This window comes from Rhinopithecus roxellana, chromosome 8 (genome assembly GCF_007565055.1).
Source record: "Rhinopithecus roxellana isolate Shanxi Qingling chromosome 8, ASM756505v1, whole genome shotgun sequence".
Lineage (NCBI taxonomy): Eukaryota > Metazoa > Chordata > Mammalia > Primates > Cercopithecidae > Rhinopithecus > Rhinopithecus roxellana.
Genome location: NC_044556.1, coordinates 17,044,056 through 17,067,847, shown reverse-complemented (window position 1 = coordinate 17,067,847; position 23,792 = coordinate 17,044,056). Strand labels below are relative to the sequence as shown.

Below are 23,792 nucleotides of genomic sequence, written 5' to 3'. Positions count from 1 at the left end.
CCCAGCTACTCAGGAGGCTGAAGCAGGAAAATATATGAGGCCAGGAGTTCAAGACCAGTCTGGGCAATATAGCAAGACCCTGTCTTTAAAAAAAACAAACATGGGCCGGGCGCGGTGGCTCAAGCCTGTAATCCCAGCACTTTGGGAGGCCGAGGCGGGCGGATCACAAGGTCAGGAGGTCGAGACCATCCTGGCTAACACAGTGAAACCCCGTCTCCACTTAAAAAATACAAAAAATTAGCCGGGCGAGATGGCAGGCGCCTGTAGTCCCAGCTACTCGGGAGGCTGAGGCAGGAGAATGGCGTGGACCCGGGAGGCGGAGCTTGCAGTGAGCTGAGATCCGGCCATTGCACTCCAGCCTGGGCGACAGAGCGAGACTCCGTCTCAAAAAAAAAAAAAAAAAAAAAAAAAAAAAAAAAAAAAAAAAAAAAAACAAACACACCCTCAATATTTCAGAACAGAAGAGTACTGCCTGTCTTCCTCATAGGACACCCCCCCCATGTTAACCCTTTAGTTACAAGATGGAGGGAAGGTAGGGGATGTAGACCCCGGCTCTATGCCGAGACCTGAATGATAAATAGAGGCTGGTTGGCTGCAGAAGGTGGAAAGAGGTACAAGCTGAAGTCACAACTCCTGGAAAGGGCCCGGGGCCAGAGAGCAGATGAACAAGTGAGACTGTAGGGGGTTTAGGGAATAAGCAATGAAGAGACAGGTCCATTGAGGTGGTTGAAAGAAGGGAGCTTCTTTCTCCCCCAGCCCATCTTACAGATGGGCAAACTAAGGCCCAGAGATGACCAGGGAACTTCCTAAAATCACTCAGCCAGGACTAGGACCCAGGCCATCTGACTCCCAGCCCAGAGGGGAGTCAGAAGTGGGTGCGGAGCCTGCTCTGGGAAGGGGAGGGACAGCCACACTGACCATATCTGTCTGTCTGTCCCACAGGCCCGGGGCGAAGGAGAAATGTCCAAATCTCTATGGTTCAAAGGCGGGTAAGTAATAGAACTGTGAACTGTGGGTGGAAGATTTGAACCCTGAGCCCAAAGCTGGTTTGCGCCTGAGGTTCAGTGCAGAGAGGATGGGGAGGGATTCCATTTAGAGAGAGGACAAATTGAGCTTGGGCAAAATATGTCACTTTCATAAGGCACACAACCACACACAGACGCAAAAGATAGTAATCTTTGAAGATAGGGCTGGGTGCAGTGGCTCATGCCTGTAATCCTAGCACTTTGGGAGGCCGAGGCAGGAGGATCATTTGAGGTCAGGAGTTCAAAACCAGCCTGGCCAATATGGTGAAACCCTGTCTCTACTAAAAATACAAAAATTAGCTGGGCATGGTGGCAGGCACCTGTAAACCCAGCTACACAGGAGGCTGAGGCAAGAGAATTACTTGAGCCCAAGAGGCAAAGGTTACGGTGAGCTGAGATCGCACCACTGCCCTCCAACCTGGGTGACAGAGCGGGACACTGTCTCAAAAATAAACAAACAAATACATAGGTAAATAAATGTAAGATAAAGCAGATACTATTAGGAACTAGACATTACTGGGAAATATACACTATACATTTGTAATCCTGGAGCAAAATTTTTGCTTTGATTCTATTTTTAAATCTGTTTGATTATTGCTACAGTTGTGGGCTCTTTAATTAAAGATAGTTCTTTAGTCTTCAGTGGAGCATGTGGTCACATCTAACCTCTTACGTTATGGATTTTCAGGTTAGAGGATGCACAAGATATTTTTAAAATATGCTCAGGTTTTAAAATAGCAGCACGATAGTGACCTTCCTTGTACGTCCTTGGCAAACAGGCAGGGAGACAGCAGCTGGGATTGCTTAATAAATGGGCAGGTGCCCTAGCTTGAGAGCCTTGGATGCAGGGCCTGAAATGGGGATTCCTGTGCACGTGATCATGTGATTTATGAAGGGTGTGCTCTCAGGAGAAACCTGTCAGACAAGGGGAGGCTGCCGAGAAAAGATGTGGTTTTTTTTTTTTTTTTTTTTGAGACGGAGTCTCGCTGTGTCGCCCAGGCTGGAGTGCAGTGGTGCGATCTCGGCTCACTGCAAGCTCCGCCTCCCGGGTTCACGCCATTCTCCCGCCTCAGCCTCCGAGTAGCTGGAACTACTGCGTCAGTAGCTGTTCTCCTGCGTCAGTCTCCCAAGTAGCTGGGACTACAGGCGCCCGCCACCTCGCCCGGCTAGTTTTTTGTATTTTTAGTAGAGACGGGGTTTCACCATGTTAGCCAGGATGGTCTTGATCTCCTGACCTCGTGATCCACCCGCCTCAGCCTCCCAAAGTGCTGGGATTACAGGCTTGAGCCACTGCGCCCGGCCAAAAAGATGTGGTTTAGGAGTCTCAAAGCCTCAGGTGGCTCCTGCAGAAAGCTTTGTAGGTTGAATAGCCCTGCAGGGCTTGTCTGGAGTCATTGGCTGCAGGCACCTATCTCATTGGCCAATGAAAACATTTTGGGGCCAGGCGTGGTGGCTCATGCCTGTAATCCAACACTTTGGGAGGCTAAACTCCTGAAGCCTGATGTCAGGAGTTCAAGACCAGCCAGGTCGGCCGGGTGCGGTGGCTCATGCCTGTAATCCCAGCACTTTGGGAGGCCGAGGTGGGCGGATCACGAGGTCAGGAGATCGAGACCATCCTGGCTAACACGGTGAAACCCCATCTCTACTAAAAATACAAAAAATTAGCCAGGCATGGTGGCGGGTGCCTGTAGTCCCAGCTACTTGGGAGACTGACGCAGGAGAACAGCATGAACCTGGGAGGCGGAGCTTGCAGTGAGCCGAGATCACGCCACTGCACTCCAGCCTGGGCAACAGAGCAAGACTCCGTCTCAAAAAAAAAAAAAAAAAAAAAAAAAAGACCAGCCAGGCCAACATGACAAAACCCTGTCTCTACTAAAAAATACAAAAATTAGACAGGTGTGGTGGTGCATGCTTGTAACCCCAGCCACTTGGGAAGCTGAGGCAGGAGAATCGCTTGAGGCTAGGAGTTCAAGACCAGCCTGGGCAACATAGCGAGACCCCCATCTCTACAAATAAAATTTTTTAGTTAGCTACATGTGGGCCGGGTGCAGTGGCTCAGGCCTGTAATCCCAGCACTTTGGGAGGCCGAGGCGGGTGGATCACCTGAGGTCAGGAGTTTGAGACCAGCCTGGCCAACATGGTAAAATCCCATCTCTACTAAAAATACAGAAAATTAGTCAGGTGTGGTGGTGGGCACCTGTAATCCCAGCTACTTGGGAGGCTGAGACAGGAGAATTGCTTGAACCCAGGAGGCAGAGGTTGCAGTGAGCTAAGATCGTGCCATTGCATTCCAGCCTGGGTGACAGAGTGAGATTCCATCTTAAAAAAAAAAAAAAAAAAAAAAATTAGCTGGGTGTGGTGGCATACACCTGTGGTCCGAGCTACTCAGGAGGCTGAGGTGGGAGGACTGCTGGAGCCCAGGAGGTGGAGGCTACAGTGAGCCGTGATTGTGCCACTGCACTCCAGCCTGGGTGACAGAATGAGATCTTGTCTCAAAAGAAGCCTGGGCACGGTGGCTCACACCTGTAATCTCAGCCCTTTGGGAGGCCAAGGTGGGTGGATTGCCTGAGGTCAGGAGTTCGAGACCAGCCTGGCCAACATGGTGATACCTTGTTTCTACTAAAAATACAAAAATTAGTCAGGCATGGTGGTGGGCACCTGTAATCCCAGCTACTTGGGGAGCTGAGGCAGGAGAATCGCTTAAACCCGGAAGGCGGAGGTTGCAGTGAGCCAAGAAAGGTTTCTTATTTTATTTTATTTTATTTTATTTTATTTTATTTTTGATACAGAGTTTTGCTCTGTCACCCAGGCTGGATTGCAGTGGCACGATCTCAACTCACTGCAACCTCTGCCTCCTGGGTTCAAGCAATTCTCCTGCCTCAGCCTCTTGAGTAGCTGGGATTACAGGCATGCACCACCACATCCAGCTAATTTTTGTATTTTTAGTAGAGATGGGGTTTCACCATGTTGATCAGGTTGGTCTCGAACTCCTAACCTCAGGTGATCCACCTGCCTCGGCCTCCCAAAGTTCTGGGATTACAGGCGTGAGCCGCCACACCCGGCCTCATTTATATTTTAGTATGTTATTTAGATTCACCTTAATTCACGTTTTCATTCAAGGTGGGCAACTGCATCATCTCCCCATTTTTCAGATGAGGAGGTTGAGACCTGGTGTCTCCATTTCTTAGGACTGCTATCACAAAGTACCACAGCCGGGAGGCTTAAAACCACAGCAATGTATTCTCTCGCAGTTCTGGAGGCCAGAAGTCTGAAATCAAGGCATTGGTAGGGCCACGCTCCCTCTGAAATCTGTAGAAGAGAACTCCTCCCCTGCCTCTTCTAGCTTCTAGTTTGCTTGAAATCCTTGGCCACCGAGTACTGGTTTGTAGATACGTCACTCTTTGCCTCAGCCATCATGCAGCCGCCTTTTCCCCATGTATCTCTTCTTCTAAGGGCACCAGTCATATTAGATTAAGCGTCTACCCTACTCCAGTATGACCTTATCTTAACTAATTCATCTGCAACAACCCCATTTCCAAATAAAGTCACCTTCTGAGGTAGTGTGGGTTAGGGCATCAACATATCTTTTTCTTGCGGGACCCAATTCAACCCTTTAACACCTGCGGAGGTTGAGTATTCTCTCCAGGGCTCGAGTGATGTCTCTGTGAGGAATAGGGACATCTGGGCCCTCAATGTCCCTCGGTGTCTTACAGCCCAGGGGGTGGTCTCATCATCATTGACAGCATGCCAGACATCCGCAAGAGGAAACCTATCCCACTCGTGAGCGACCTGGTAAGCACCCTCGTCCTTTACTCCCTGAGCAGAGTAGGCCTGCTATAAGCAGTACACAACCTGTGGAACTGCCCATGGTCAACCTGGGGTTGGGGACTAGCTAAGAATTCTCTGAGACTAATGTAATCTGATTTCTACCCTCACGTGCTGCATGGACACTTCAGGCCATGGTGAGTGATGACGACATGGGCCCCTTGGGGTCTTCTCCCCAAACTCCCCCACTGGGATCTTCTAACAGGCCCCCAATTCATGGATTCTGGGGGAACCTTGCCATGTCCCACTGTGTTGCATGCTGTGAGTCAGGGGTGTGGGGCTGCTCACTTTCCAGGGTCCCTTCTAACTGAAAGCCTCTGTCACCTCCTAATTCTTTTTTGGGTCTGGCCCGGATGCTCTCGGTGACCTGTTTTCAATTTGCGGTTGTGGCTTCAAAATGTGGCTGCTGGCCCCATCCGTGGCTGTGAACTCTCCCGGTGGTAATCTCATGGATGTCAACCCTGGACTCCCTCTTCTGTGACCTCCCTAGTCCCTGGTCCAGTCCAGGAAAGCGGGCATCACCTCGGCCTTGGCCTCCAGCACATTGAACAACGAGGAGCTGGTGCGTGGGGCACTCCTTTTTGCCCGGGTCAGGGATGGACTGGGCTGGGAGCTTCTGGAATTGTCCAAGCCTCTGTGGGTCCCTGGGAAGAGGAGGGGTGTGTGTGTGACACAGACTGGCAGAGGGCAGCGGGGATTCCGACAGCGTGGAGGCCGGGGAGGGTCTGGAACTCTACCGCGTTCAGTGCTGGGGCGGAGTGGGGCAGGACAGGGACAGCGCCAGGTTGGCCCCCACAAACCGCATCCCCTCCCTCCCTGCAGAAAAACCACGTTTACAAGAAGACCCTGCAAGCCTTAATCTACCCCATCTCGTGCACGACGCCACACAACTTCGAAGTGTGGACGGCCACCACGCCCACCTACTGCTACGAGTGTGAGGGGCTGCTGTGGGGCATCGCGAGGCAGGGCATGCGCTGCACGGAGTGTGGTGTCAAGTGCCACGAGAAGTGCCAGGACCTGCTCAACGCCGACTGCCTGCAGCGTGAGCGCAGGGCCTGAACGCAGGGCCGCGGGTTGGCGTGGGGAGCCCCCGGGCTTGCATGGCAGGGAAAGGCTGAAGGGGCAAGGCGATGGGTAGGGCACCATGGGGCGGGGCAAGGGGCGGGGCGTCGTGAGGCAGGGGAGGGACTGGGGGTGGGGTTAAAGGGGCAGGACTCCCTGGGGGCAGGGCTAGGGGGACGAGCGATGGGGAAAGAAACTGGGAGGGTGTCAGAGAGGAGTGGGGCAGGGCTCAGGGACTAGCTAGGTTGTGCAAAGGACAGGCTTAGTGAGAAGAGGCAGCTCCCCTGGATAAAATGGGTTAGTTAGGGGTAGCTCTGAGAGGAAGAGGGGCTCAGAGAGGGAAGGGGTTCAGACTGCGAGAGGACTGTGGAGGAGGGGGGTTGGAAGGGGGAGGAGACTCAGAGGAGGTGGGACCAAGAGAAAGGGAGGGGTCTCAGAGAAGGAAGGGGCTCAGAAATGTGGAGGGGACTCACAGGGGTGGAGATCAGAGATGCGGAGGGGATTCAGAGGAGTGGAGCTCAGACAGGCAGCGGGACTCAGAAGGGTGGGACTCAGAGAGGGGTCCGGAGACTCATAGTTGTGGGACTCAGAGAGGGGGCGGAGACTCAGAGGGGTGGGAGGCAGAGGGGGCGGGGACTCAGAGGGGTGTGACGCAGGGAGGGGGCGGGGACTCAGAGGGGTGGGGCTTAGGGAAGAGGCTTAGAGGGGTGGGGCTCCAAAAACCTGTGGGGACTCCAAGGGGTGGGGGGCAGAGAAGGGACATGGGGACTCAGAGGAGCATGGCTCTGAGAGGAGGTGAAAGGGTGAAGGGTCTGGGTGGGGGGTACAGAGAGTAGGTAGGAAACCAGCTTCAGGGGGTGACACCTGAGTCCCTGCAGTTGATGAGTGGGGGCGGGGCTCTCACTTTGGTGAGGAGCCACTAGGCAGGGGCGCTGGGGTCAGCGCGGGCCTCGGGCGTCCTCAGGGGCTGCGGAGAAGAGCTCCAAGCACGGGGCGGAGGACCGGACGCAGAACATCATCATGGTGCTCAAGGACCGCATGAAGATCCGGGAGCGCAACAAGCCCGAGATCTTCGAGCTCATCCAGGAGATCTTCGCGGTGACCAAGACCGCGCACACGCAGCAGATGAAGGCGGTCAAGCAGAGCGTGCTGGACGGCACGTCCAAGTGGTCCGCCAAGATCAGCATCACCGGTGAGGGGACGTGGGCCGCCACAGGGCCCCTCCTTCTCCACCCTCTGAGACCTGTCTCATGCCCTGTCCCATGGCCGGGTCCCTCTCCTTTGCAGCGTGCACTCAGTCTCGTGCATTCCATCCCATCTCCGCGTGTGCAAGCATGTGGGGGGACATGCGTGCCTCCAAACGCCTGTTCATGGCGCTGTATCTGGGTGCGTCTTGGATGGTGCCCTCCAGAGTGAGACCCCAAGAAGAGGAATTGAGGGTGCATAGTTTATCTGGAAAGTGACCCCAGAAAGTCCTGGTGAGGGGCAAGGACTTGAGACAGGGATGGAAGGAGTCCTGAAGGCGATGCCTTGAGCAGACAATGCTATGGGCAACGGGCTCAGCCCATCCTGGGGCCATTGGGGACAACGTTGAGCATGCAGCTCAGTGTGACCCCACTCAGGGGCGAGGATACTGGCATTTCTCCACACCCAGCCTCATGTGGGTTTCCCCATAAACAGACCCCAGGATGAGGATTTCAGGGTATGTGGGTTATCCAGTGGGTGACCCCAGGATGGAGCTGGGGTGGTGAGTCAGGAAGGGAAGGCACCCTGCAGGGGGCGCTAACAAGCAGGAGCTATCGGAGACAATGGATTCTTGTGAGTGTCTGACCTCAGAGAGTTCACACCTGAGAGAGGTCCTACCCATGCGGAAGGCAGCTGGGGCACCTTCCCATCCTTCATGGGTTGGGAGCTCCCTCCCAGCACTTTGGGAGGCTGAGGCTGAGGCAGGTGGATCACCTGAGGTCCGGAGTTCGAGACTGGCCTGGCCAACATGGTGAAACCCCATCTCCACTAAAAAACACAAAAAAATTAGCCGGATGCGGTGGCACGTGCGTGTAATCCCAGCTACTTGGGAGACTGAGGCAGGATAATTGCTTGAACCTGGGAGGCAGAGGTTGCACTCCAGCCTGGGCGACGAGCAAAACTCAGTCTCAGAAACAAACAAACAAAAAACCTCTGTAGCAAGCCCAGCGTGCCCTGCCATTGCTCTCCAGCCATGCTGCAGGCGTCCCAATTATCAGCCTGTAGTGTGTGGCAGTGACTGTTCCCAGCATGCCTCGCTCCTAGAGTGCACACCTGTGTATGCCCTCTGTGTCTTCCAGTGGTCTGTGCGCAGGGCTTGCAGGCAAAGGACAAGACGGGATCCAGTGACCCCTACGTCACCGTCCAGGTCGGGAAGACCAAGAAACGGACAAAAACCATCTATGGGAACCTCAACCCGGTGTGGGAGGAGAATTTCCACTTGTAAGTGCCTGGCTAGGTCCCTGGCCCCGTGTGGGGCACCCTGCTGGGGCAGCCAAAAGAGGGCTGCAAGCACAGGACTCACACTGGCCGCCTGACCCCCGCCTCTGCCTCCTCCTCCTACCACAGTGAATGTCACAATTCCTCCGACCGCATCAAGGTGCGCGTCTGGGACGAGGATGATGACATCAAATCCCGCGTGAAACAGAGGTTCAAGAGGGAATCTGACGATTTCCTGGGGCAGACGATCATTGAGGTGCGGACGCTCAGCGGCGAGATGGACGTGTGGTACAACCTGGGTGAGAGAAGCTGGGTTCTGAAGGGGGTGGGGACGGGTCCCAGGGATCCAGCCAGAACTGGAGCCCATGAAGAGCGGAGAGATCCGTTCTCAGGAGGAGTTTGGTCGAGGACCATAATCTGATGGGGGAGCCAGGGTCTAGGAGCCCAATATGATGGGAGCAGGAAGCACCCATTCCAGGAGGGTGAGCAGAGCCCAGAAACCTCTTAGTTCAGCTTAGAAGGGAGGGTGGGGGCAGAATCTCCATGTCCTAGTCTAATGGGGGAGGCAAGAAGCAAGAACTGGGAATCCTAGTCTGAGGGGAGAGACAGAGACCTAGGAACCAAATCTAAGAAAGAAGATTGAGCTAAATTTAAGAATCCTGGCTGGGGCCAGGCATGGTGGCTCACATCTGTAATCCCAGCACTTTGGGAGGCTAAGGCAGGTGGATCACATGAGGTCAGCGGTTCGAGACCAGCCTGGCTAACATAGTGAAACCTCGTCTGCACTAAAAATACAAAAATTAGTCTGGCGTGGTGTTGGGTGCCTGTAGTCCCAGCTACTCAGGAGGCTGAGGCAGGAGAATTGCTTGAACCCAAGAAGAGGAGGTTGCAGTGAGCTGAGATCATGCCACTGCACTCCAGCCTAGGCAACAAGAGCAAAACTCGCTCTCAAAAAAAAAAAAAAAAAAAAAAAGAATCCAGGCTGGGGACGCCAGGCAGTGGCTCACATCTGCAATCCTATCACTTTGGGAGGGTGAGGGAGGCCAGTCACTTGAGTCCAGGAGTTCGAGACCAGCCTGGGCAACATAGTGAAACCCCATCTCTATAAAAGATACAAAAATTAGCTAGGCGGGGTGATACTCACCTGTGTTCCCAGCTACTCTGGAGGCTAAGGTGGGAGGATCACCTGAGCCTGAGAGGTAAAGACTGCAGCGAGCTGTGATCGTACTGCTGCACTCCAGCCTGGGGAACAGAGAGCCTTTCTCAAAAAATGAATATGGCCAGGTGCAGTGTCTCATGCCTATAATCCCAATAGTTTGGGAGGCTGAGGCAGGCAGATCACTTGAGGTCAGGAGTTTGAGACCAGATTGTCCAACATGGTGAAACCCTGTCTCTACTAAAAATAACAAAAATTAGCCAGGCATGGTGGCACGTGCCTGTAATCCCGGCTACTGGGGAGGCTGAGGCAGGAGAATCACTTGAACCCAGGAGGTAGAAGTTGCAGTAAGCCGAGATCAAGCCATGCACTCCAGCCTGGGCAACAAAGGGAGACTCTGTCTCAAAAAAAAAGAAAAAAAATGGAATCCAGGCTGGGCATGGTGGCTCCCACCTGTAATCCCAACACATTGGTTGGGTGGCTGAACTGGGAGGATCACTTGAGCCCAGGAATTCGAGACCAGCCTGGGCAACACAGCAAGGCCTTTGTCTCCATAAAAAAAAAAAAAAAATAGCTGGGTGTGGTGATGCATGCCTGTAGTCCCAGCCACTTGGGAGGCTGAGGTGGGAGCATCATTTGTGCCTGGGAGGTTGAAGCTACAGTGAGCTATGATCATGCCACTGCACTCCAGTCTGGGTGACGGAGCGAGACTCTGTGTGCCCCCGAACCCCCACCACAAGAAAATAATCCAGTCTAAAGAGGGAGGTATTGTTTGGGAATCCTAATCTGAGATGGCTGCTACAGATCCAAGAACCCTGTGTAAAGAAGTTGAGGCCGGACGCGGTGGCTCACGCCTGTAATCCCAGCACTTTGGGAGGCTGAGGCAGGCGGATCACGAGGTCAGGAGATCAAGACCATCTTGGCTAACACGGTGAAACCCCGTCTTGCAAAAAAATTAGCCTGGTGTGGTGATGGGCGCCTGTAGTCCCAGCTTCTCGGGAGGCTGAGGCAGGAGAATGGCGTGAACCCGGGGGGCCGAGCTTGCAGTGAACCGAGATTGCACCACTGCACTCCAGCCTGGGCGACAGAGTGAGACTCTGTCTCAAAAAGAAGTTGAGTAGAATCTGGGGAGTCCAATCTAATGGAGGAGGCAGGGTGTGTGAGCCTAATCTGAGGGGGTAGAAAGGACCCAGCCTGAGAGAGGTGAGCAGAGCCTGGAAACCTCTTAGGTTGGAGGACATCTAGCTATCCCATTCTGATGGGGGAGGCGGGAGAAAAGACCAGGGGTCCTAGTCTGAGGAGAGAGGGACAGACCCAGGAACCGTGTCTAAGATGTGTAGTCTCTGGGGAGCATGATTTGATGGGGGAGGCAGGGCCTGGGAGCTCAGACTGGGAAAGAAGCAGGGCCTACGGCTGCTAGTTTAAGGAGGGAGGCACCTACCCAGGAACTTGATCTGAGTGAGGAAGCAAGGTCTGGGATCCTTGTTTGAAGGGAGAGAGAGGGCTTAAGGAATTCTAGCCTAAGCGGGAAGGCTTAAGCCTAGGGAGCCAATCAGAAGAGAGACACTAAGCCCTTCGTTTCCGGAAGTCTGGGAGGACTACAGAATTGTGCATCTATTAAAAATTGCCTTGGGAGGCCGAGGCGAGTGGATCACCTGAGGTCAGGAGTTCAAGACCAGCCTGGCAAACATGGTGAAACCCCGTCTCTACTAAAAATAAAAAATTAGCTGGACGACAGATCTCAAAAAAAAAAAAAAAAAAAAAAAATTGCCTATGGCTGGCCGGGTGCGGTGGCTCATGCCTGTAATCCAGTACTATGGGAGGCTGAGGCAGGTGGATCAGCTGAGGTCAGGAGTTTAAGACCACCCTGGCAAACATGGTGAAACCCCGTCTCTACCAAAAGTTCAAAAATTAGCCAGGCATGGTGGCAGGCACCTGTAATTCCAGCTACTCGGGAGGCTGAGACAGGAGAATCGCTTGAACCCAGGAGGTGAAGGTTGCAGTGAGCCGAGATCGCCCCACTGCACTCTAACCTGGGCAACAAGAGCAAGACTCTGTCTCAAAAAAAAAATTGCCCACGGCTATAGTGGGAAGTTCTGACGCTGTCATCCTTTTCTGCCCTGCAGACAAGCGAACTGACAAATCTGCTGTGTCAGGTGCCATCCGGCTCCACATCAGTGTGGAGATCAAAGGCGAGGAGAAGGTGGCCCCATACCATGTCCAGTACACCTGTCTGCATGAGGTGAGGTTCATTGCTTGGCCCCTCCCATACCATCTCCACTCAGCATTCCTGCCTGCCCGGCTCTTCCTCTTTCTGGCCACACTATCCACACTCTCCTGGCCTTCTGAGACTGCCCGCCATGCCATTCCCTTTACCTGGAAAACTCCTCACTATCCATCACGGTCCAGATTCAGCGTCACCTCCTCTGGGAAGCCCTCCTTGGCCTCCAGGTTGACTCTCACTACTCACCATCAGGTTCTTCTTTCTATTCCAGCCCTAACCACTGAGGATTGGGCTGTTTGTGTCTGGGTATGTCTCCTCCAGCTGCCTGGGGTTCCTGGAAAGAACTGTATCCCCAGGAACTAGTTTGTTGAATGAATGCTGGTGAATTAATCAATGATTGAATAGATGAATGAGTGATGAGTAGATAAAAGGATGGATGGAGAGATGGGTGAGTACATGGATGGATAGATGGATGAGTGGGTAGATTTGTGGCTAGATGGATGATGGATCGATTATCAGATGGATGGCTATGTGATTGAACTATTGAAAGTATAGATGTGTGGAAGGGTGAATTTGAGGGTAATTGTTAGATGATGGATGGGGATAGATGAATGATGGATGGATAACTTGATGAGTGGATAGATAGATTGCTGTATAGATGGTTGAATGGGTGGATAGATGAGATGTTGGATGAGCAGAGTAAGATGGATGGGATGGATGGAAGTGTGGTTGAGTTATTAGAAGGAAGATTGAGTAGATAGGTGAACTTGTTGATAGTCAGATGGGTAGATAGGTGGATGGATGGATGGATGGATGGATGAATGGATGGATGGATGTACAGGCAGATGGACAAATGGATGAATGGGTGGGTGGGTGGGTGGATGAATGGAAGGATGTGTGGTTAAACTATTGCAAGTATTGATAAGTGGGTTCATAATTTCTGAGTATTTAGCTGGATGGTTGTGAGTAGTTGGTGGACAGATGAGGAATAGATGGATGGATGGATAAATTGATGGGTGAATGGGTGGTTGGTTGTATGGAAGAATGCATGATTGGACAGGTGGATTAAGTTGTGGATCAATGTATGAGATGGATGGATGGATGGGTGGATGGATGTGTGGTTGAACTACTGAAAGGTTTGAAGAGTGGATGGGTGAAATTTGGGGTAGTTAGATGGGTGGGTGTGTGGATGGATGAAACAGTAGATGAATGAATTAATGAATAAACAGGCAGATGGATGACGTAAGCTGCCCCAGACCCTGGGATCTCTGACCCCTGGCGATTGCTTGCACTCTCCATGACACCTTCTCTCCCATGGTGGCAGAACCTGTTCCACTTTGTGACCGACGTGCAGAACAATGGGGTTGTGAAGATCCCGGATGCCAAGGGCGACGATGCCTGGAAGGTTTACTATGATGAGACAGCCCAGGAGATTGTGGACGAGTTTGCCATGCGCTACGGTGTTGAGTCCATCTACCAAGCCATGACGTGAGGCTGCAGGCTGGGGTGCAGGAAACAAGAGGGAGGTCACGAAGTGGGCACTGGCAGGTCTGGGTTGGGAGGGATTCTCAGGGGGAGGATCCAGAGAGGTAGTGGGCATGGTGGGCGGGGGGTTCGTAATTTCTCTGGCGATCAGGACGGCATTGTGGTTGACACCTGGAGTGACATGGAAGAGAAGGAGGAGTTAGAAGCAGAGATAGAGGCTGGGGATGGTGGCTTAAGCCTGTAATCCCAGCATTTTGGGAGGTCGAGGTGGGCAGATCACTCCAGGTCCAGGAGTTCAAGACCAACCTGGCCAACATGGTGAAACCTCATCTCTACTAAAAGTACAAAAGTTATCCAGGTGTGGTGGCGTGCCCTTATAATCCCAGCTACTCAGGAGGTTAGGGTGGAAGAATCGCTTGAACCCGGGTGGCGGAGGTTGCGGTGAGCCGAGATTGCGCCACTAAACTCCAGCCTGGGTGACAGAGTGAGACTCCATCTCAAAATAAATAAATGAATAAATAAATAAGAAGCAGAGTTAGAGCAATTCAAATGGATATAAAGATGGAGGGGAGAGGAGATGCAGAGACCCAAAGGACAGAATCAGGCAGGGGATGGTTTGGGAGGTGATGGAGACCCACTCACAGATGCTGTCTTAGAGGCATTCTAGAGGGGAACTTGGTCCATCCCAGCTGGACCCCTGGCACAGTGCCTCCTGCTTCCTCTCTCCAGCCACTTTGCCTGCCTCTCCTCCAAGTATATGTGCCCGGGGGTGCCTGCCGTCATGAGCACCCTACTCGCCAACATCAATGCCTACTACGCGCACACCACCGCCTCCACCAACGTGTCTGCCTCTGACCGCTTCGCCGCCTCCAACTTTGGGGTCAGTCCTGGGGACTGGGACTGGAGAATGAGGGAGAGCCCAACTTTATGCCAGTCAGATCTGATGTGACTCCTGGGTCCCCAGTCTAGACCAGACTGCTGTGTGACTTTCCACCAATCACTTCCCGTCTCTGAGCCTCCATTTACTCCTCTGTAGATTGCAGTAGAATGGAGGCTGGGCGCGGTGGCTCATGTCTGTAATCCCAGCGCTTTGGGAGGCTGAGGTGGGTGGATCACCTGAGGCCAGGAGTTCGAGACCAGCCTGGCCAACATGGTGAAAACCCGTCTCTACTAAAAATACAAAAGAAAATTAGCCGGGGGTGGTGGCCTGTGCCTGTAGTCCCAGCTACTTGGGAGGCTGAGGCAGAAGAATTGCTTGAGCCTGGGAGTCAGAGGTTGCAGTGAGCCAAGATTGCGCCACTACATTCCAGCCTGGGCAACAGAGCAAGACTCTGTCTCAAAAAAAAAAAAAAAAAAAAAAGAATACTATAGAATGGAAATGCACATTACAAGGGTGGTGGATGAGGTATACTTAGTGTACAGTAGGAGCTCAGCCAGTATGGTGGCCATGTCCTGCTCCATCCATCCTCCCTTCTCCCCTTCCTCCTCAGAAAGAGCGCTTCGTGAAACTCCTGGACCAGCTGCATAACTCCCTGCGGATTGACCTCTCCATGTACCGGGTAGGAAGTGCATGCAGGAGGATTTGCTCACCCTATGCACGTGTGTGTGCCTGGAGGGGAAAGCTACCAGCAGGTGTGTGCATGGGAGGACCCATCTTCACGTGTACGGTGTGTTCCTCTAGCGTGTGTGCACCTGCATGGGCACTACCTGCCCTAATGTGCTTGGTGCATCCAAGCAGATCCCCAGTTGCTTCAAGGTGCTCTAATCAACCCCCAACCTGAAACCGGGAAGCCTTTGTATCCCCCTGAAAAGCAGTCTCCCATCCTCCCCCAACCTTCTTCCATAACCCCACCTCTCTTCCTGCTTCCAACAGAATAACTTCCCAGCCAGCAGCCCGGAGAGACTCCAGGACCTCAAATCCACTGTGGACCTTCTCACCAGCATCACCTTCTTTCGGATGAAGGTAGGAAAGGATCCAGTTGCATTTGCCCTTCAAGGAGGGTTCTCTAGGATTCCCAGTTCCAGGACAAGTGACATTCCTCCTGGAGAGTGGCAGCTTTTCTCAGTAACCTTCCTTCATACCACTTCATTTCCTTAAACCCAAAATGACTCGCAGTCACTTCCTGGGGACCTCCTGTCGCAGCTGTGGCCGCCTGTGCCTCTCTCCCTCCCTTCAGGTACAAGAACTCCAGAGCCCGCCCCGAGCCAGCCAGGTGGTGAAGGATTGTGTGAAAGCCTGCCTTAATTCTACCTACGAGTACATCTTCAACAACTGCCATGAACTCTACAGCCGGGAGTACCAGACAGACCCGGTGAGACTCCAGATGGGTCGAGGGAACAGTGACGCTAACTAGACAGGCTTAAGTCCCAGCACTGCCTCTTCACGAGGGATTTAACTCTTCTGAACCTCAGTATCTTATTCTGCAAAATGGGGTCATTAACCCACATCTCAGGATTAGGGAGAAGAGTTCATGAGCTATAAGGTTTTTTTTTTTTTTTTTTTTTTTTTTTTTTTTTTTTGAGACGGAATCTAGCTGTCACCCAGGCTGGAGTGCAGTGGTACGATCTCGGCTCACTGCAAGCTCCGCCTCCCGGGTTCACGCCATTCTCCTGCCTCAGCCTCCCAAGGAGCTGGGACTACAGGCACCCGCCACCACGCCCGGCTAATTTTTTGTATTTTTTGGTAGAGACGGGGTTTCACCATGTTAGCCAGGATGGTCTCGATCTCCTGACCTGGTGATCTGCCCGTCTCGGCCTCCTAAAGTGCTGGGATTACAGGCGTGAGCCACCGCGCCCGGCCGTGAGCTATAAGTTTAGATAAAATATAGTAGGCAGTCAGTACACTTGGCTGCATAGTTGAGTTTGGCATTAAAAAATTGCTTTTTTTAGGCCGGGCGCGATGGCTCAAGCCTGTAATCCCAGCACTTTGGGAGGCTGAGGCGGGTGGATCACGAGGTCAGGAGATCAAGACCATCCTGGCTAACATGGTGAAACCCCGTCTCTACTAAAAATACAAAAAACTAGCCGGGCGTGGTGGCGGGCGCCTGTAGTCCCAGCTACTCGGAGGCTGAGGCAGGAGAATGGCGTGAACCTGGGAGGCGGAGCTTGCAGTGAGCCGAGATCGCGCCACTGCACTCCAGCCTGGGCGACACAGCGAGACTCCGTCTCAAAAAAGAAAAAATTGCTTTTTTTGAGATGAAGCTTCACTCTTGCTGCCCAGGCTGGAATGCAGTGGTATGATCTCAGTTCACTGCAACCTCCGCCTCCCAGGTTTAAATGATTCTCCTGCCTTAGCCTCTCAAGTAGCTGGGATTATAGGTGCCCACCACCACGCCTAGCCAATTTTTTGTATTTTTAGTAAAAACGGGGTTTCACCATGTTGGCCAGGCTGGTCTCGAACTCCTGACCTCAGATGATCCACCTGCCTTGGCCTCCCAAAGTACTGAGATTATAGGCATGAGCTACCACGCCCAGCCTGGCATAAAAATTTATGTCTGGCATACAGTCACTGTTCAGTAAATGTTGAGTTAAATTGAATTTATTTATTTATTTATTTATATTGAGATGGGGTCTCACTCTGTTGCCCAGACTGGAGTGCAGTGATGCAATCATAGCTCACTGCAGCCTTGACCAGCCTTGAGCCTTGACCTCAAGTGGATCCTCCCACCTCAGCCTCCCAAGTGGCTGGGACTATAGGCATGCGCCACCATGGCAGGCTAATTTTTGTATTTTTGTAGAGATGGCATCTCACTATGTTGCCCAGGCTGGTCTCCTGGGCTCAAGTGATCCTCCTGCCTCAGCCTCCCAAAGTGCTGAGATTACAGGCATGAGCCACCACTTGTAAGGAGCTTATAGCCTATCATGAGGGAAACATGTACAGACTGGAAATTTACAAACAGGGATGGTTAGTATTGAGATAGTGGGATCTCAGGAGGCTGTGGGAGCTGGAGGCAGCCCCTACCTAGGTTCTGATAGGATATAACACATAAGCTATGTTCAGTTCAATTTGATTTCATTCTGTTCCTTTACATTCAGTTGACTACAGTTGGAATCAGTCTTGCTCTCATTTGAACTGAGTTGAGGTGAACTGGATTAAATTAGATTGTTTACTTCAACCATAATCAGTTTAGTTCTATTTATTTCTATTTGGTTGACTTAAGTTAAAATTGTTCTTGACAAATTAGTGAGCCAGGCTGGGCTCAGTGGCTCACACCTGTAATGTCAGCACTTTGGGAGGCTGAGGCAGGAGGATCCCTTGAGGCCAGGACCTCAAGATCAGTTTGGGCAACATAACGAGACCCTATCTTTTCAAAATATACAAAAATTAGCCAGGTATGGTGGCACACGTGTAGTGCTGGCTACTTCGGAGGCTGAGGTGGGAGGATCACTTGAGCCCAGGAGTTTGAGTCTATGTTGAGCCATGATTGCACCACTGCACTCCAGCCTGGGTGACAGAATGAGACCCTGTCTCTTGAAAGAAAAAAAAAAATAGTGAGCAGAACTAAGTTGGTTGATTGCACTGAGTTTTATTGAGTACAAATTCATTCATTTCCATTTAGTTCATTTACAGTCAAGTCAGGTTGTTCTCAACTGGGTTAAATTGTCTTGAGTTAGGATGAACTGGGTTGTTGGATTAGATGCAATTGATTTCAGTTGAATTGAGTTGAATTGGGCTAATTTCAGCTGATTGCACTCATTTCCATTGATTAACAAAAGTTGGGTTGAATTGCCCTGCATATGTGAGGTTGGATTTAGGTAGGTAGAATCGGATTGGGTTGACTTGGGTAGAGTTCAGTTCAAGTTGATTTATTTCCATTATTTTGATTTGAGTTGATGTTGATCTTAGACAAGTTGATTAGGTTCAATCCAATGGAGTTCATTTGAGTTTAATTCAATCCAGTTAGGTTGAATTGCACTCCATTCAGCGTAATTGGCCCCAGTTCAATTCCATTGATTTAACTCTGAGGAAGAACTTACTTCCGTTAAGCTAAGTGGGCTTGATTTGCATTCATTTCATTTCCATTTGGTTTAGTGGAGCTGGGTTTGTTCAACTAAATTTGATTTCATTTATTTCCATTCAGTTTTAGAGTGGAGTCTAAAAATCTTAAGCTTTATCAAGCTGCATCGACATGAGCTCTGTTTGGGCCAGTTTAGAAGTTCAGTTCCTCTCTATATAGACTTCTTACCTGAACTGTATACATGTTAATAGGATGCATTCCTCAACAACCTCATGTTCTTCAGTAATAAACTGACCGAGACACCAACCTCTGGACCCCCTATAACCGAGATCTCCACTGCCCATTTCAGGCCAAGAAGGGGGAAGTTCCCCCAGAGGAACAGGGGCCCAGCATCAAGAACCTCGACTTCTGGTCCAAGCTGATTACCCTCATAGTGTCCATCATTGAGGAAGACAAGAATTCCTACACTCCCTGCCTCAACCAGTGAGTTGCGTATCTGCGTAGTTGAATTATCTGGGTGTCATCGTGTGTTCGTATACAACTTTGTCTTGCGTGTCAAGGTGATTTTCTCTAATTACACAAATGTGCACCTGGGGGTAATTGTGGGTCTGATTGTGCCTGTGCAAAATTCAAATATGGGTACAATTTGCAAACAGAAACATAAAATTGTGTGTATGTTCACAATCACTGGTATAATCAGACATGTATTTTGTGTGTATTCATTTGCATGAATAACAGTGTGTACATGTGGAATTTTGTGTGTGTGTGTAGGTTAATTAATAATAATGTTGCTCGGCCGGGTGCGGTGACTCACGCCTGTAATCCCAGCACTTTGGGAGGCCGAGGCGGGTGGATCACGAGGTCAGGAGATCGAGACTGTCCTGGCTAACAAGGTGAAACCCCGTCTCTACTAAAAATACAAAAAAATAGCCGGGCATGGTGGTGGGCGCCTGTAGTCCCAGCTACTCGGGAGGCTGAGTGAGGCAGGAGAATGGCGGAAATTCAGGAGGCGGAGCTTGCAGTGAGCCAAGATCGCACCACTGCACTCCAGCCTGGGCGACAGAGCGAGACACTGTCTCAGAAAAAAAGAATAATAATAATAATAATAATAATAATAATGTTGCTCAAGTATTACTATGTGCTACCCTAACACATATTGTACATTTAAATTGCATTATATCTTACACATGTGGATGTAAGCAATTTTGTATATTGTTGTGGTCAATGGGTTTTGGGTTTAATTTGTATATGTGTAAAATTGTTGAATGCACTTCAACATACAATATTGTACAATATACAATATTGTGTATTGTTTATGAATATGTGCACCATTTTTGTTTGTGGATTTATATGTCTGTAGCATTTTCATCTGTGTTAGCTGAATAGGCTCCTGTGTTCTATTTCTCCACCAGATGAGTGCTAGAGAGGACTCTAGCTTTGGGCTGTTAACATATCCTGATTAGGGAATTAAGATCAGGGATTTGGATGGATTGAAGTGTGGGTGGATGAATGGATGGATTAATAAACAGATGGGGTCGGGCACGGTGGCTCTCACTTGTAATCCCAGCACTTTGGGAGGCCAAGGCGGGTGGATCATTTGAAGTCAGGAGTTCGAGACCAGCCTAGCCAACATGGTGAAACCCCGTCTTTACTAAAAATACAAAAATTAACCGGGCGTGGTGGTACATACCTGTAATCCCAGCTACCGGGAGGCTGAAGCAGGAGAATTGCTTGAACCCAGGAGGCAGAGGTTGCAGTGAGTTGAGATTGTGCCACTGCCCTCCAGCCTGGGGTGACAGAGCAAGACTCTATCTCTAAATAAATAAATAAATAAATAACAGATGGACAGATAGATTGGTAGAAGGAGACTGTGTGGATAAACGAATGGATGGGCTGGGCATGGCGGCTCACGCTTGTAATCCCAGCACTTTGGGAGGCCGAGGCAGGAGCATCACCTGAGGTCAGGAGTTTGAAACCAACCTGGCCAACATGGCAAAACCCCATCTCTACTAAAAATACAAAACATTAGCTGGGCATGGTGACTCACACCTGTAGTCCCAGCTGCTTGGGAGGCTGAGTCACGTGAATCATTTGAACCAAGGAGGTGGAGGTTGCACTGAGCTGAGATTGCACCACTGCACTCCAGCCTGGGTGACAGAGTGAGACTCTGTCTCCAAAAGAAAAAAAAAAGGATGGATGGATGGATGGATGGATGGACAGATGGATGGGTAAATGGATGGGTGGATAGCTGGATAAGTGAGTAAACAAATGGATAGAGGGATGGATGGATAAGTGGATGGATGAATAGATAGATGGGTCATTTAATGGATGGGTGGATAGTTGTATGAGTGGGTGAATGAATGGATGGAGGGATGGATAAATAAGTGGATGATGGAAGGATGGATGGATAGATGGGTAGGTGTACAGATGGATAGTTGGATGAATGGGTGGAGGGATAGATGGATGAACAGATAGATGGGTGGTTGAGTGGATGAATGAATATTTGGATGAATGAGTGAATGGATGGAGGGATGGATGGATGGATGAATAGATAAATGGATAGGTGAACGGATGGGTGGATAGTTGCATAAGTAGGTGAATGAATGCATAGAGGGATGGACGGATGGATGGATGGATGAATAGATAGATGGGTAGGTGGATGGATGAATAGATAGATGGGTAGGTGGATGGATGGATAGTTGGATGAATGGGTAGAGGGATAGATGGATGAACAGATAGATGGATGAACAGATAGATGGGTGGTTGAGTGGATGGATGAATAGTTGGATGAATGAGCGAATGAATGGATGGAGGGATGGATGGATGGATGGATGGATGAATAGATAGATGGTTAGGTGAACGGATGGGTGGATAGTTGCATAAGTAAGTGAATGAATGGATAGAGGGATGGATGGATGGATGGATGGATGAATAGATATATGGGTAGGTGGATGGATGGATAGTTGGATGAATGGGTAGAGGATAGATGGATGAACAGATAGATGGATGAACAGATAGATGGATGAACAGATAGATGGATGAACAGATAGATGGGTGGTTGAGTGGATGGGTGAATAGTTGGATGAATGAGTGGATGGAGGGATGGATGGATGAATAGATAGATGAATAGGTGAGTGGATGGGTGAATAGTTGGATGAATGAGTGGATGGAGGGATGGATGGATGAATAGGTAGATGAATAGGTGAGTGGATGGGTGAATAGTTGCATAAGTGGGTGAATGAATGGATAGAGGAACGGATGGATGGGTGGATGGATGAATAGATAGATGGGTAGGTGGATGGATAGATAGTTGCATGAGTGGGTGAATGAATTGAGGAAGGGAGGATTGGATGGGTGGATAAGGTGGATGGATGAATAGATAGATGGGTACATGGATGGATGGATAGTTGCATGATTGGGTGAATGAATGGATAGAAGGATGGATGGATGGGTGGATGGATGAATAAATTAGTTGTTGAATATATGGGTGGATAGTTGCATGAGTGGATGAATGAATGAATGGAGGGACAGATGGATGAGTGGGTGGAAGCTCAAAGAGAAGCAAAGCCTTAGTGCAGAGTCAGTCAGCAGTGGCTATGAGGGAACCTGAACCCAAATCCCTCTACCTTACCCTACACTCCCCTGTGGGGCAGGGAAGGACAAAGCAGCCCATCCCATCTGCCTTCTGCCTGCCAAAGTTTTATACTTCCATGACTTTGCCAGGTTTCCCCAGGAGCTGAATGTGGGTAAAATCAGTGCTGAAGTGATGTGGAATCTGTTTGCCCAAGACATGAAGTATGCCATGGAGGGTGAGTTTCCCACCCCAGTGTTCCCCAGCCTGGCCACACCAGGTGGCTGCACCTCTGTGTCTCCTCCAAGGCTGTGAGTGCCCTGTACCCTCATGCCTGAGTTGGACATCAGTGATGGCCAAAGTGGGCAGCCTCTCTATCGAGACACAGGGTGGCAGACCCTTCCAGCTGTGCCACCCTCTTTGTCCCTGGCCAGAACACGACAAGCATCGTCTATGCAAGAGTGCCGACTACATGAACCTCCACTTCAAGGTGAAATGGCTCTACAATGAGTATGTGACAGAACTTCCTGCCTTCAAGGACCGCGTGCCTGAGTACCCTGCGTAAGTCCCCTGCCCCAAGCCCAGCCCAAGCCAGAACTGTAGCGCTGACAGCTAGAAGGAAAGCCAGAGAGGAGGACTGACCTACTCAGGGTTACCTGGGCATCAGGGGCACGAGTGGGGCTTGAATCCAGTGTTCTCCACTCTCAGCCATTGAGCAGTTGACTCCTACAGCCCAGAAAATTCATAGTCATAACAGCAGCAGGAACCATGTGACTTTCTCATTTTATCCTTTTGACAATTCTATGAGTTAAGGTGGGATCATTTTAATTCCTCTTTTGCGGAAGAAGAAATTGGAGAGTTAAAGATGCCAAATGGCCAGGCACAGTGGCACATGCCTGTAGTCCTGGTAATTTGGGAGGCTGTGGCAGGAGGCTCACTTGAGCCCAGGAGTTTGAGACCAACCTGGACAAGATAGTGAGATCCCATCTCTGAAATGAACAAATGGGTCAGGCGCAGTGGCTTGTACCTGTAATCCCAGGAGTCCGAGGCGGGCAGATCACCTGAGGTCAGGAGTTTGAGACCAGCCTAGCCAATAGGGCAAAACCCTAGCTCTACAAAAGTACAAAAATTGACCGGGCACAGTGGCTCATGCCTGTAATCCCAGTACTTTGGGAGGCCAAGGCAGGTGGATCATCAGAGGTCAGGAGTTTGAGACCAGCCTGGCCAACATGGTGAGACCCTGTCTCTACTAAAAACACAAAAATTAGCCGGGTGTGGTGGCAGGTGCCTGTAATCCCAGCTACTTGGGAGGCTGAGGCAGGAGAATTGCTTGAATCCACGAGGCGGAGGTTGCAGTGAGCCAAGATCGCACTAGTGATCTCGGGGCAGCAGAGTGAGACTCCGTCTCAAAAAAAAGAAAAAAAAACTGGCCAGGCGCGGTGGCTCACACCTGTAATCCCAGCACTTTGGGAGGCCGAGGCAGGTGGATCATGAGGTCACGAGATAGAGACCATCCTGGCTAACACCTTGAAACCCCGTCTCTACTAAAAATACAAAAAATTAGCCGGGCATGGTGGCGGGCACCTGTAGTCCCAGCTACTTGGGAGGCTGAGGCAGGAGAATGGCGTGAACCCAGGAGATGGAGCTTGCAGTGAGCCAAGATCACGCCACTGCACCCCAGCCTAGGCGACAGAGCCAGACTCCGTCTCAAAAACAAAAAAAAAAGAAAGAAAGAAAAAAAAAAGTATCCGGGTGTGGTGGCACACGCCTGTAGTCCCAGCTACTCGAGGGAAGCAGCAGGATCACTTGAACCCAGGAGGCAGAGGTTACAGTAAGCAGAAATAGTGTCACTGCACTCCAGCCTGGGCAACAGAGTGAGACTCCATCTCAAAAAATAAATTAATATAAAAATAGAATGGATGAGTGAATAAATGCCAAATACCTTCCCCAAGGTGACTCCTAGTACATGACAGACCCGAGATTTGAACTCGGGACATCTGACTCCTGGGCTGTGTGTTGGAGG

At 50.7% G+C, this 23,792-nt stretch overlaps 1 protein-coding gene across 1 annotated transcript in view; it reads left to right on the top strand.

Annotated features, from left to right (window-relative positions):
• Positions 1-23,792, top strand: part of UNC13A (unc-13 homolog A) — a 93,426-nt gene that overhangs the window by 38,079 nt on the left and 31,555 nt on the right. The window contains exons 12-28 of the mRNA XM_010361438.2: positions 943-989; positions 4,739-4,817; positions 4,982-4,987; positions 5,341-5,412; positions 5,673-5,892; positions 6,877-7,104; positions 8,237-8,378; positions 8,505-8,674; positions 11,658-11,773; positions 13,080-13,243; positions 13,970-14,120; positions 14,731-14,799; positions 15,114-15,203; positions 15,418-15,552; positions 18,548-18,681; positions 21,922-22,007; positions 22,204-22,330. Coding sequence (XP_010359740.1) covers positions 943-989; positions 4,739-4,817; positions 4,982-4,987; positions 5,341-5,412; positions 5,673-5,892; positions 6,877-7,104; positions 8,237-8,378; positions 8,505-8,674; positions 11,658-11,773; positions 13,080-13,243; positions 13,970-14,120; positions 14,731-14,799; positions 15,114-15,203; positions 15,418-15,552; positions 18,548-18,681; positions 21,922-22,007; positions 22,204-22,330 — 2,036 coding nt within the window. The remainder of the gene's footprint in view (positions 1-942; positions 990-4,738; positions 4,818-4,981; positions 4,988-5,340; positions 5,413-5,672; positions 5,893-6,876; positions 7,105-8,236; positions 8,379-8,504; positions 8,675-11,657; positions 11,774-13,079; positions 13,244-13,969; positions 14,121-14,730; positions 14,800-15,113; positions 15,204-15,417; positions 15,553-18,547; positions 18,682-21,921; positions 22,008-22,203; positions 22,331-23,792) is intronic.